General features: G+C 43.1%; 1 protein-coding gene across 8 annotated transcripts in view; it reads left to right on the forward strand.

The window, feature by feature from the left end:
• Positions 1-14,181, forward strand: part of lrp1bb (low density lipoprotein receptor-related protein 1Bb) — a 270,260-nt gene that overhangs the window by 63,591 nt on the left and 192,488 nt on the right. For 4 of the 8 annotated variants that reach the window (XM_026144133.1, XM_026144137.1, XM_026144134.1 and 1 more), the window contains exon 1: positions 7,133-7,520. The exons of 1 other annotated variant lie outside the window; for it this stretch is intronic. In XM_026144133.1, the coding sequence (XP_025999918.1) occupies positions 7,190-7,520 (331 nt within the window). In that variant the 5' untranslated portion in view covers positions 7,133-7,189. Of the gene's footprint in view, positions 1-7,132; positions 7,521-14,181 lie in introns of those variants that run through there. 3 more of the 8 variants (XM_026144139.1, XM_026144138.1, XM_026144140.1) reach the window with 1 other exon arrangement.

The raw sequence follows: 14,181 nt of genomic DNA on the forward strand, positions 1-14,181 counted from the left end.
AATGGGTTTGAGAGAATTTCAGGAAATAAAAGAAATCCCCCAAAATCAAACCAATAAATCCCTGTAACTCAGCATCAGGTGAATTCATCCTGATTGTTGTTGGCGAGACCAGCACAGACCCGTCACAGTCTGATAGATCAGAGCTAGAAATCACCTCGCTCACCTTAACATTAGCGAGGATTCGGTTACTTTGACTTCACCTAACTGTCAAATCAAAATCAAATCACTTTTATTGTCACATCACATGTGCAGGTACACTGGTACAGCACATGTGAGTGAAATTCTTGTGTGCGAGCTTCACAAGCAACAGAGTTGTGCAAAATACAGTAATGTAAAGAAGCAAAATACAAGAATGGCTACATCTGAAACTAATAAATATATGTACAACTGTTAGCAAATGTTTGTGCAATAAGACAGTAAACTCATCAAAACCCCACAAAGGAAATCAGAATGTTTTGAGAGCTGTTTTAATACGTTGTGAATCTTTTAATAACTGTGATAATGTGAACAGTAATGATTGTTATCGGGATTCATTTCCCTTGCGCGCTCTTAATGTTATTGAAGTTGTAACGTATCAGATAACGTGTCAGATACCAACATCATTCATGCCTTGTTCACATAATTCTTGTAATATAGTTATTTCTTCATAAATGCATCCTCGGCGGTGGGATAAAAGGGTAGGAACCCAGCTTAAGATCGCTCTCATGAATCATTCATTGTTTACTGGTGCAGGGATTTGTGCCAAGGAGCAGGAGGCCATTCCACCATTGTCTCCTGAAACTTTTCATACGGTGCTGCCTTTTAATAATTTGTTGACATGCCCCTGCTGTTGTTGCGAAAATAAAAGTGACCTCTCTCTGTAGTGAAGGTCAGGCGGTATCTAATGAAGGCCCCAAAGCCTACAGCATTGATTTCTCACCCGCTTCATGTCGAGAATGCAGAGCTGCTCAGCATCGCCACGGGGGATGGCCGCGGGTACAATCTGGTGTTTCCTGGAGACAGTTATGTGGTATCTCAGATTCTGTAAACATAATTGCTTATCTGTCTTAGTACATTATCATTTTCTCCCGTCTCAAACAAAGCTGGCTTGAGAAAAACAACTTCTGGAGTCGAGAAAAAGAGATTTAGGGCAGCGGATCGGACGTGCCCGTAAACGGGCGGGCGTGCGTCCAGGAGTGCTGCGACATTCTGCAATCGCTCATCGGCGAGCAGAGTCACGGCACTCTCTCGTCTTCATATGCTGATCAGATTTGACGCGGATGGCATTTAAGTCTAAATAGCACATGGCGTATGTCACTTCTAGAGATACGCTTGTAATAAAGATTCATTATGCAGGTGCGAGGCGTCATTGAGATGCATCACACTACTTTGCATCTTTTGGCAGATTAAAGATATGAAGATTAAGGCAGAGACCGCATTATACTGTTGTTATGCTTAATAACCTGCTTGGTTTGGCTCACAGCCCCGCACTCATCCATAATGCATGTGACCTGCAGCCGGCCGGGATGCCAAGTGGACTCTGACGCTGTGAGACGTTTGAGATCGCTGATGTATGTGCGCGTCTGTGGACTCTATAACTCTGCGCACTCTGAGCACATCAGGCACAAACTTCAGGAGACCTTTTCCGGTTGTGACTTCAGCCCACTGCGGATCAAACCCGTGTCAGTGCGTTCACCTTCACCCTGTCACCATTTCACGGCTCGTCCCTCCACAGAGCACTACCTGCTTGTTAAGTGCTGACGTATCGACCTTCTGAGAATACAGTTTCCAGGTCAGAGCCTCGACTGCGTAGGCTCAGGCTTCTCTTTATAGTCCCCCACTGTTCGTATAGATGAGTCTAAAAGAGTCGTGTTTTTCTTCCTCAGACAGGCATTCAGTTTTTGGTGATATGAGATGCAATATTCTTGCGCTCACTGACTCTTCCCCTTTTTAAAATTTCATGATATTTCTGTAGCTATCTGGTAACCAGCCTGACTTTGTTATCCCTCCAAAGATTTGCTATTTTTAAAAAATAAGCCAAACAAAACATAAAGCACAGAAATATCTCAGTCTTCATTCAGTATCGCCAACTCCAAATGGATCTAATTTGAGTGTACATGTTTTGTCTGTTTCTTTTTCCTCGGTGCTGATTTTGCTGTTTGTCGAGAGCAGTTACGCTGATCGCTTTTTTGAAGTTGCGGATATGAAGGCTCATTGGGAAGCAGACGTGGCTCTTATATCACACAGGCTGTGTGCTGCTGACTGAGAGCCGTCATGATTTGGTGTCACAGTCACTCAGGTCTTTGTACTTATTCCAGATGAGTTTGACCAGAATCTTCCACACGCTCATGTTCGTGCACGCCAGCATATCTGCACGTGTCACTGACATGTTTGCTTCTCTCTGGCTGCTCGATGACCTCGACCACCTTAGGTATAGCAAGGGCCCATTGCACTACCCTGTCCTGTCCAGAGGGGGGAAGTAACTAATTACATTTACTTTTGGGAGTAATTTTACTGGTTCCAATTTCATTGTACTATTGTACTATATATGACTGTGCAATGACAATAGACTATACTTTTACTTGAGTAAAATTATTAGGAAGTAACTCTACTACTACTCTTCTGGCTACTTTACTCAGTGTGAGTAAATCCAGTGAATGAACAATAAACACGTTTTAACCAAAGATGGAGACACAAACCTGCAGTTTATGTCACAGTGAGACTTTTTCTATCTGCTGAGCCTGTCAGAGAAGTAAAGTAACACCATATATGTCACTGGAAGTACTTTACTCTGTTCTAATATGTGTATATTTGCCTATTACCTACATTATTATTTATAATCATGTTATTTATATGTAGTATTTTTTTTCTTTTCAGTCGTTCAAATACCAACATTTGCACTAAACTTTATATTTCTGCCTGATTGTCTCATTTTAAACCTTAAATCAGATGTTATGATCAGTACTCAAGTAGCTTTTTAACTCTTACTTGAGTAAAACTTGGTTGAGGTAGTTCTCCTGTTACTCTGCCACCTCTGGTCCTGTCACATTCCCACACAGCATCCTGCTGAATGTAGCACAGAGTAAGTCGGATGAGCTGCGAGCAGCTTATTTAAGAAGCAGCCTCTTGACTAATAAATATTCCCAGATCAGCTTTTTCTGTTTCAGCTGTGCAGCAAAGCTGGCGTTAAATGCACCTTTTGCAGTCACGTGCTGCACTGCTGCTTTTATAACACAGGTTTGGTTGAACAGGCCTCTGGCTTAAGACTTATCCAGTGTACCATATTTTGAACTGTGTGTCTGATGCAACTGAGGGGATTAGGAGGTCTTAGCAGTTTGTAGTTTACCTCATTGGAGTATAATATTGTTTAGAAAGATTTATAGAGGCCTAAGCTCTTGTGTGCGTCTGAATTTAATGGGAGAGAGCAAACAGGACAGCGGATGCCTTATTGCAACATGCAGGGTGAAGAAACATGTTGTGATGTCTGAGCGCTCATGCTACAGCATTTCAGGCAGAATAATTGGCTCAACACTCCAGAATTCTTACATACAAAAAGGAAAAGAAAATGATCAATACAGGGTACATACTACAAAAGACTGCTGGCTGGTCTTGCTTGGGTAGGTTTGCAAACCATCTTCCCTGTCTGCCTGCCTCTTAATAACTCTTTCTTCCTCTGAAAATCTGGCACATTTCAAAGGCTCAATGCCTTTAATGAGCCACAGTGTTGTGCCAGTGCGGCTGCTGGTGTCGGGAATGAAGCTCGGAATAATGTGGCCGTCCGAGTGCCGGGTTGCGTTTCCCACTGCTGCGGTAATGCAGCTCGTACGGCTGCGTGCTTCACCTGCAGAAGGTGGAGCTCACCTTTGCAAAATGTCTTCTTGCTCCAATTTTGTTCTCCTGCAGTCATCACTCCTGTGATGTGTGTGTGCGTGCATGCATGTGTGTGCGTGCATGTGTGTGTGTGTTACACCACCAGCTTCTTATGAAAATACAACAATCTTCAGAATAGAAGAGGAACAAAAGAAAAGTGGAGCAGTTACTTTCCTTCAGTCGTGCGTTCGTCCCCCTGTTGTCCCCTAACAGCTGCAGGGACGGAGCAGCCTGTCAAGGAGAGCCTGTTTGGAAAAGCAGAGGGGAAAGATGAATTGACATAAGAGGTCATTTGCTTTGCTCATATTTGGCCCCTTAGCTTTGAAGATGAAGTGGCATGAAAGGAGGTAGAACATCAGTGGGTAACTGGGTTGCTCTGAGGTCCAGGGACAGCTTCTTTCATGGTTTCCATCACTAGCTGAGGAAATGGCCCTTCTGTCACCAGCCCTCTGCTTTTTAGGAGTAATCAATTCAGCTCTGAAGGCATAGGAGACATCCTCTTAGAGACTTCGGCAAAGTGAGCGTGTCCCTGCCAACCTCAATCCCAGCATGTGCTTATTGATGCTTTACTATTTCATGTAAATAATGTCGTCGCAATACTTAGCTTTTATATAGTGTTTTTCTTTTTCCAGTGCACTGAAGCCAACGAGCTCATACATGCCACTGTTAAATAATCCTATAAGCAGTTGTGTATAAGATCAAGAATGCATGTAGAGGAAGCTCCCAGTGGAGAAGAAGAGTGGAAGCCCAAATCTGAGAAACTAGTCAGTTAATTGGTTAACTGAGGTCATAAATGGGGGCCTTGGGAGCCGCAGCGTGGCCACTAGGCCTAAGAGATGTGTCACAGGAGCAGGGAACAAACGACCTGCTCTACAAACCATCCAGAGTGCAGGTGGGAATAGTAGGGAAGAGGAATAGCACAGGGGTAGCCCACCGAGAGCTGAGCAGTGCTGGAAGAACTGGGAGAAAGAGGTGTGACGCACCACCAGCACCAAGTGACTGGTGGACCTAAGAGCAGAACACAGCGACTTCCCAGAACAAGAACTAGTCATCCTCACAAAGGCAGACATCCTACAGCTGCAGGATGAAGAGCTGGATCTAACATCTGACATCCACAGCTGCTGGCTAAAGAGGCTAACAGCTCTCCATGACTGAGTATGCACGAGTCAATACAAGAGCACAGCTCAGAAAGCTAACACCAGAGAGCCAGAGCACCGGCTCCTGGTTGGTAGAGCAGTACAGCAGGACTCTAAGACCAGGCCTCGATTCACTACAAGAAAGAGTGCGACTCACTGGCTCGTGCATGGATAAGAGTGTGCTAGTAACATTCATCAGAAGCTCAGTGGGACTGTGGAGGTGCAAAAGGTCCTGAAGGGTGTTTCCAAAAAGGAAACATCATAAAAACTCTTAAGGTCATGAAAATGATTTTAGATTTAGCAATTCAATGACGCGTCCAAACAGCCAGGTCGCCGCACTCGCCGCTCCCGTGTCAGCGCAGAGCAGGCACACTGTACCCCCCCCCCCCCCCCCCCCCCCCCTCACCCCGTGTGTTTAGATGCTGCGCCATGACTTAGACGCTTTGGGGGGGGGGGCATGTGTCTTTGGATATTGGATATTATTTATATTTTCACCAGTTGTTGTTGTTGATTTTTGTATTATAGTTTGTCAACAGTACTTGTTTGTTTTAAATTGTTTACTGGTTTGCTTTTTATTTATTTATTTTATTTCAGATTTTTCTAAAAAAAAAAAAAAAGTAAGTAAAATGTATTTATATATATATACAGATAAAAATCACGAAACGCCAAATGAAAAGAATGGGAATACAACAAATAACAATGTAAAACAGTAAAATACAACATAAAAACAACAAATTAAAAACTTGCCTGTATGAAAATGGCTTCAGCTGATTTTTAAAAGCATCAGTGGATAATAAAGCATTTTCTATTTAACCATAAGCTTTGTCCTAACTTTGTCCTGGGTTTTAACTATTTAGTAATAAAAAAGGAATCATCATAAAAACACTCAAGGTCATGAAAATGATTTGAGATTCAGCAATTCAATGACAAAAGTATCGATATCGGTGATACTGGCTCGTACTTACTGGTGTCAGATCGATACCAGAATAAGCAGTATCGCGCACCACTGCTGCTTTCTTCCCTTAATACACGAAACTGTCATTTAAAAACGACTTTTTGTATTTACATGAGTTTTTTTTTACTCTATTTTTAAAATTGTTTGATGATCTGAAAATGTGAGGAAAAGAAAAGCCAAAGAAACCAGGAAGTGTGTGTAACTGTGGTTCGTCCAAGACTCTAATATGTAATTTGTTTGATGTTGAGAGAAGCTCAGTGACACCGGCTTACGTGGAAATTATGTGCTGCTGAGAAATATTGAGCTCAGAAGGACAAAATAAAGCCGATGTGCTGCCTGGACTTACCGTTTACCTGAATCTTAATTATTATTTTTGTTTAAGGTTTCGAGTGCTTTCATGTGTAATTTTAAAAATGTTCCCCTTTAAAAATTGAGAAAAGCACTTTGCATATAAAACAAAGGCCTTGATTTAAATAGTAAGATTTGAAATATTGCATCAGAGGGAATACGAGGAGCGGAATGGATGAGATGTTTGACCTTTTCAGATTTGTCCCTGGGTGGTGCATTTGCCGGAGGGTGCCGGGGGCAGCAGTGCGTTGAATTATCACTCCCACTGTTGAAACGCTCCAGACCTGATCCCACACTTGCTTCACTCCCACCACTAATGGGTTAGGAACACACTGGGAAAAAGATGGAGCGAGCGAGCAGGAGGGAGTTGGAGCCCGTCTGATTGTCCGTGGGTTAAGCTTCGAAACAAATTGCAGCTTTCGCTCTGTGCTGAGGGGAAGTAACGGCAGGTCATAAAGCTGGTGTCAAATCTTTAGCGAAAGCTGGTGTCATTCTGCAGTATGATCGAACTGAGTCTGTGACAGCTACCGGCAGGAAACGTGTCAACGCTTTGATAGATGCTCGCTGTATTGAAAGGCTATGATGACTTTTTAGTTGACTGGGCTTTCACTGAACTCCGCACAGTACCGAGAAGGCAAAAAGATAAGAACAAACTCGCCGAGTTGCTTTGGAATAGTTTTCCAAGTCACGAAGGACATCGCGTCTTTGTTAGAGTAGCTGTCAAAACCACAATGCCCGGGCAGCGCCAGTTTTTTTTCCTGTACAGAAATGTGTGGCCTCCTGTTCTGATAAAAACCTGCGGCCTGCAGACGACATGCCGCTGACTTAAGGACAGCTCTCTGCTGATTGTAAGCGAAGATGTGCATACACTCTATGTTTCTCTCGACTTCCTGCATTGACGATGATAATTCTGCGTGCAACAACGCCTCTGCACACAAGCATTTGCATTGAAAGTGACAGAAGTCACGTCGTCTCCATTCACTCCTGTTGTGTTGACGCCCAGCGCATGTTTTCTGCTGAAACATGCGCTCATGCATGCGTTTGCTCAGTACCATCACCTCATGCTGCATCTCTTCTGTCTCCTTCTCCACCCCTCTGCTCACGCCATCCAGACATCTTGTGCGACGTAGGGGAATTTCACTGTCACAACCACGACACCTGCGTGCCCGAGGACTGGCTTTGTGACGGCGAGCCCGACTGCCCCGATGAGTCCGACGAAACTGATCACGTGTGTAAGTTTCTCATTCCATCCATTTCTTACTGATGCACAAACACCTGCCATATGAAATTCTGCCATAATTCCTCATTTGATACAAAGTTTCATATTTGCAGACTCATACTAACAGCACACAACATTATCTGTGTTTTACCCAAAAAGGTAACGTTGTTTCTATTTGTTTCCTGTGGTTTCCTCCTTCATGCAGCTTTGGTGATTCTGACGAAACTTATAGAAACAAAACATAATTTAAATACATGAAAGGAAAAAAATGTAAATATGTGATTTAAATCTATGATTTGAATCCAGGTGAATCCGATTGTGGATGTCTGCTACGGGTTGTGAAAGTATGCATGCAGCATTTACAGTCACATTTGACACTTTGACTCATTTTGATTTCTGCGCCTTTTGCGATTTCCTCTCTTACTGCAGCTAACAGGCTTGCTTGCTGCATGTGATGTGGCAGCACTGAACACAGGTGTGAGCCTGAGTTTTGCTTTTCTGTGTTAGGCTGTGATAAACTGGTGACGTGTCCACGGTACCTTAATTCTTACCTAATATATCATGCCATTCTCTCAGCACACAACAGTGGGATAGTTGGAGATATCTTCTGTGGGACCAGTACTTTTTAAATGAACGCGACACATCACCAGAAACGCTCGTCCCCTTTAGATTCAGTTAAATAATGCATGTAGACATTCATTTGTCTTGCAGATATGCGAGTGCTTGGTGCACTGCTGTGATTACTCACCGTCTTTAGTGTGTTATTATTACCTCTGTTTACAGAAGTGACAGTCCAATGAACTTATCTCGAATATGATGTTTTCAAGAGCTAATGGAGACGTGTCTGATCTAGTTTAAAACAAAAACATTGCAGCGATCACAAAGCAATTACTTGGTGGGATTATTGCAAGTGCTGCATGCAGACGGATATGAAGAATCAGCTTTTCCCATCCCAGCACAGTCGTGCAAACCTTCATTTATCTTTCACATCTGATTGGTTTATGTATAATCTCTGGGGCATTGTTATTTACAAACATATATTATCTTTAATAAAGAAACGCAGCAGCACGTTCGCAGTACTGTGACATAGATGGGTCTTTGTAAATGATTGCGACGCTGTCACTGTAACGCAGATGAAAAAGGTAGCACAACTAAATTATTAACATTCAGCCCAGGTTCCTCATCAGTGTGAGTTATCGGGCATAATTAGGACTTTATAGTTTTGGCAGTGACATCTGTGCATAAATTGTCCACAGCGCGCAACAATTATTTATGCCCTCGCCTGCAAGAGGTCATGTATCATGTAGGCTTCTCGTAGCTGCTCTGCTTGTTGCAGAGGAAGATGAAGGACCTGATTACGTACGTCTAAATTAAATAATTACACTTAGCAGATGTTCACAGCTGTATGCGTGCTCGCTAATGTACAACAGTGCGTACGCAACAGAGATGTGGTCTGCTGCAGAAACTCCCCTGCCTCTGTGCATGCTGAGATAAAGCAACAGCCCTCTGACATTAGACATGATCAGAAAGTACAGATGGGACCTCGTAGGATGGGTTGTCTTTCTCAAGATAGAAAAAGTAAAAGCAGATAGCATGACATTTACTGCTGTCTCTTTGTTGATAAAGTGGATTGCTGTGGGGTTTTCTGTGCTACATATATAAGTCAACCTTTAATATCTCAGACACGGCTTATTGCCTTTTTCTAAACACATCACCACCATTATTTCCAAAAACAGTCGTGTAGGACAGCATGAAGCTTTGACTGCTACAGAAACTATAGACTAATGTTCCCTTCCCTCACCACATACGTTAGCTCTTTTCGTTCCTTCGCTTGCCTCGTGATTTGAAAGATGCTTTCGTTGTTGATGATGGCCGGCGAGGCCCAGCGAGCCGTGTGTGGTTGGGCTGTGAGTGCAATTGTCTGGAAAATAACCGGGACTGGACGTATGCGTCCCTAAGAGGAAGGAAGATCATGACAGGAGTTGGTGAGTGAATGGTGGGTAATGAGAGACTCTCCTTCATTACTGAACAAGAGCCTGTAATCATACCTCTGTCGCGATTCAATGCAACATATGATTGGACAAGATGGGGAACAAAATATTTTACATCAACAAAACTGAACAAGCTGCCAGCTAGGGCTGCCACAAACGATTATTTTGATAGTCGACTAATCAGATCATCATCCACTGGACGTAAAACGTGCAGCTTATTGCACCAGCAGCATCTGCTCTTATATAACTATCATTAGCTTACAGCGGGAAGTGTTTCAGGTCTGTGCTAACTAAAAATAAAGACAAGATGATAGTTTAATAAACCTTTAATGAAATTTGCAGATTGTTTCGGTTTAATAAACTCAGCCGTCTGCTCCTTGCTATCAACTCTACACAGCTACATTCTCGCCTGAAAATATGTTAAACGTTTATTTTGTGACCCAGAAAGAGCAATAAGAGTAATATTAAAACTAACTAGCTGCCGCCATTGTTGGAAACTGGAATTGGCTGGGCCGCGCTATGAATTCTGGGATAGGTCGGGCCATGAAGGATACTCCCGACCCATCCTTCAAGGACGCATTTGGAGGAGTCTTTGAATTTGGACAGCCTTCATCACGTCGCTGTGACGTAATTGGCCTACAAATGTGGCCTCGAGAGGATGCGGCCTGAATCTAGAAACAGCTATGATACAGCTTCTTCTTCTTCGGGGTTTAACGGCAGCTGGCATCATGAACATGCAGTGCTGCCATCTTCTGTTTCAGTCCGTTATTACACTCTTAAATCCTGCTACTTATTCCTGCGTCTTTTGGGATCTTACAAAGCTGCAAACGACGCGTCGACTATTAAATCAGTCGACATAATCGTGACTACTCGACTAATCGTGGCAGCCCTTCTGCCAACAAGTGTCATGTTTATAACCCAACCACCAGCACTGAGTAAGGCCCCACTCAGTACCTGCTTCCTCCATTTAATAAGCAAAACAGAACAAAACTTTCAAAGTGTTTTACATCACAATAGATTTTAAACTGAAAACCCAGTGAGCATTGATGAGTTTTACTTCATGTAAAACGGGCACACTGGGCCCCGCTGGCTGCTCCCAGCAGACGTTTGATAACTTGTGTGATTGGCTGCTCTGCCACCTGTGATCCCTGTGTGACAAAGGCTTAAATATGACAGATACAACATAGTTCCTACTCTGTGGCCATGGGCCGAGGCTTGTGCTCTAAAAAGACAATCAATTATGTGCTGGCACTTTTTGTTTGCTTTACCTTGCAGAAATAAGACCTTGCATATTCATCTAAGGAATTTTGCGTGGCTCATTACAGTGGATTATCCGTTGATAGAATCCGGATTAGATCAGCTTTGCCTTACAAACAAAGACACACGATTGGAAAGTGCTCTGCCTTCTGAAGCGGCAGCAGAGACTGCAATAACCAAGCTCCGCAATATAGGACGATGTTTACCAAGTTAAAATAAAATCAGAGGATATTTGAAGTTGTGTAGTTTATTTTGGGCGGGGGGGCAGTGAACATTACACAGAGGAATTTGTTATCTTAACACATAAAATAGCTAATACACAACAAAATTCAGTGCCATTGATGGCCTCTTTCCTTCATCCTCTGGCTCAGTGAGAGAGATGTAATCACTGCAACTTCAGAGTCTGTGGGGAGAAGGAAGAGGAAGGTGGCCTTGGATTGCAATACCTAGAGACAAGAAGGAGGCATCAGCTTATCCTATCAGCCGCAGGCCTCACGGGATTGAACAGATGATGACAGTTATTCAGGGAGCTGTGAAAACAGGCTGCTTTCAGGAATGGCTGAAGAATACTGAGCAAAAAAGGCATTTCTCCAAATGTGTAAGTGTGGAAACAAATGTTTTTGGTGGTCAGGCCTTTGCTCCGAGGGCAGCTAGCATCCTGGGTGGGGAAAGGTAACGTGAAAAGATTTAGTATCTGCTCAGAGTCGAATAATCGCATTCCAAGTTTGTGCATCCCAGTTAAAAGGAAGTCAAAATGTCAAGGCAGTCTCAGGACACAGCATCTGCTCTTAGCTGGCATGTGTGATAAAGTGGGACAGTCCTAATTCACTTTCTGCAAATGTATTTTATAAATACTTCAAGTGCTAATGGCTGTCATCGTGCAGCTCTCTCTCAGTCTCTGCATTCGCGGTACACGCTGGCACGCAGCGTCTTAGGACTTTAATCCTCGGCGAATCCTTCAGGAAAGGATTTCATGGACTTGTGGCTGGTCTCAGTAGCGCTGCCACGAGGAGCTTTGTGATTGTGGCGGACGTGCAGACCTGTGAGTCCTGTGATAGAACAGTGACTCCCAGAGGAAAAGACAATAAAAGGGGTCAGTGGCTGACTTCAAAAACACGGTCACAGAATCAGTTTCATGACTGTAGCGTGGCTCGACCCAGTCACACCGATGTTGATCTCAGCGAGTCGAGGCAGCTGTTCAAAGACGGCTCTCTCGAGGGCTCCGTCCTTATTCCCCTTTAACAACAGGAAGGACTCGTCTTACCAAGCCTTCTTCTAAAGCGTTAATCAGCAGCCCACAGAGAGCTTAGAACACAACGTGTGATCAAAAGGGAAAAGATGAAATAAAATCTGATCCATGATCCAGTACGTGTTCATCTTGTAGTTATATTACTGACTGTAATTTAGTTACTTAGTTCCTGACGTTTGTTTTATCTATGTTTGCAGTACGGTTGTAAAATTGTTACAGACATGAACTGGATGTTCAGATGTGTAATATTCCTAATATTCCCACACCTGCCAATAAGGATTCGCCTGAGCACTTGACGTCTTATGTATCGATTGCACAAGAGGCAACCTTTCATCTTTAGCAACATTCCCACTTTGTCTACGTCTTTCTAGGAACAAAGCTCAGCCAAACACACAGAACTTTTATTTTACCTACAAGTTATTAGTTCAGACTAAAAATTGGATTTAATTTTTTTATGTATCTATGAATAATGCTTACAGTTACAAAACCTCCACGAGTAAATTCAAAGGTGGAGAATGAGTGGATGGAGTGTTTAGTCTTTGTTTAAATATTTGATCACTAATAAGCGGATCGATGGTCCACAGACGTATAAAGAAAAGAAACGAGCAGCAGCATTTCCTGGTTGGATGTTACTGGTGATGTCAGAGTGGAGGCGGGGTCAGGTGTTAATAAGCGTCACAGGAAAGACCTGCACATCATTTATGCTCCTGAAAGCAGGATTTATTTTTTCATATACTTTACAGTTTTTTCTGCTGCATAATATCTGCTTTATTACAACATGGTTATAATGTGTTATAATTCAGGGAGTGACACGTTTTCATTCTCAGGCTGTAACATATTTAAACCCTCTTTTTTTCTATTTGTTTCTATTTTCAAAGCCAATTATTTTTAATAGCTGACAGATCTGGACTGTGGACAGTTTTGCAGCATAAACATATTTTACAGTAGAGCCATGCTGCTGTTCTTTTTGTGCATAATTTGGTTTCCAACAGCGTGCCCGACGCCAGACAGTGAGTCGAGTCTGCGTTGGCACCTGGAGATATGAAGGTCAGCACTGGTTTTCAGCCTTTTCTCTTCTATGTCACGATCACTTTCTTAAATATCGAAGATGAACTCTGCAAAGTCTCGCCTGCACAGCCAGAAGTAAATTGGCGCATAGAGGCAGGATCACAAAGGCAGGATCAAGGACTGTGTTGACCAAAGTGCCTCTGAAGAAAAGACCAGTATGGAATGTCCACATTTCCCAGTAAGACTGAACACTGCAGTCTTTTCTTCCATATGCCTTCCTTTAGAGATACAAACAAATATCATCATTCAGCCAGAACAACACAGCACGGTCAGACACTGTTTGCTGTCTGCTGAGCAGTAACACCTGCTCAGGTGAGCAGCTGATTTAACTAAGATGAGCAGCATCACCTCTGGTGGTATATTTATATACTGGTTCTAGTTCCACCCGGGGCCAATAAATGAATTGAATCTCAGCTTGAATGAAATAAAAATAACACTTTTAAGCTCATTAACTAATCTGACTGTTTGCACATCTGGATGTGCAGCTGACAAAGCGCCTGTGGAAATGCTGCTTAGATGTGCGGTCTGTCTGCAGCGGCGCTGCAGACGCCGTTCTCGCGCATTCCAGGCTGACTGTCAACAACCTTCAGGGTCTTTGTTATCTGGCAAGTTCTGCATTGAAATAAATGTATCACAAATGTGTGTGGGGACCGTGAGACTTGGCGCCGGTAGGTTGGAGGTTTAGGGGGTAATGTAGCGTAGCACCTTGTTATCGAGCTGAAGGACTGGGCCTTTTGCATTATGTAACGTTTATTTTCCTTCCTCTTCATCTCTGCCTCCCTGCTGAGTTATAACACTTGTGTTGACTCATCAGAGAGGAAAAAAGAAAATTACATATACCATTATTTTAAATGTAGCTGCTTATGTGCTGGAACCAGACCACAGGTTATTAGAAGCTCATTAGTACGTCGTCATTTCCCCAAAAAACAAAAGTCAGTCGGGCATCACTGTCCTTTGCTATCAGCACAATGCGCTGCACATACATCTAGTTGGCAGGCACAATAATTTGGCTTTGTTTGTTGTAGCAGGAGGCGCGAGGCTTCGAAATAAGACTTTTAATTTACTATTTCTCTCCCTCTCTGCATTTGGAGCAGAACTTATGTACACTT

Source organism: Astatotilapia calliptera, chromosome 16 (genome assembly GCF_900246225.1).
Source record: "Astatotilapia calliptera chromosome 16, fAstCal1.2, whole genome shotgun sequence".
Classification (NCBI taxonomy): Eukaryota; Metazoa; Chordata; class Actinopteri; order Cichliformes; family Cichlidae; genus Astatotilapia; species Astatotilapia calliptera.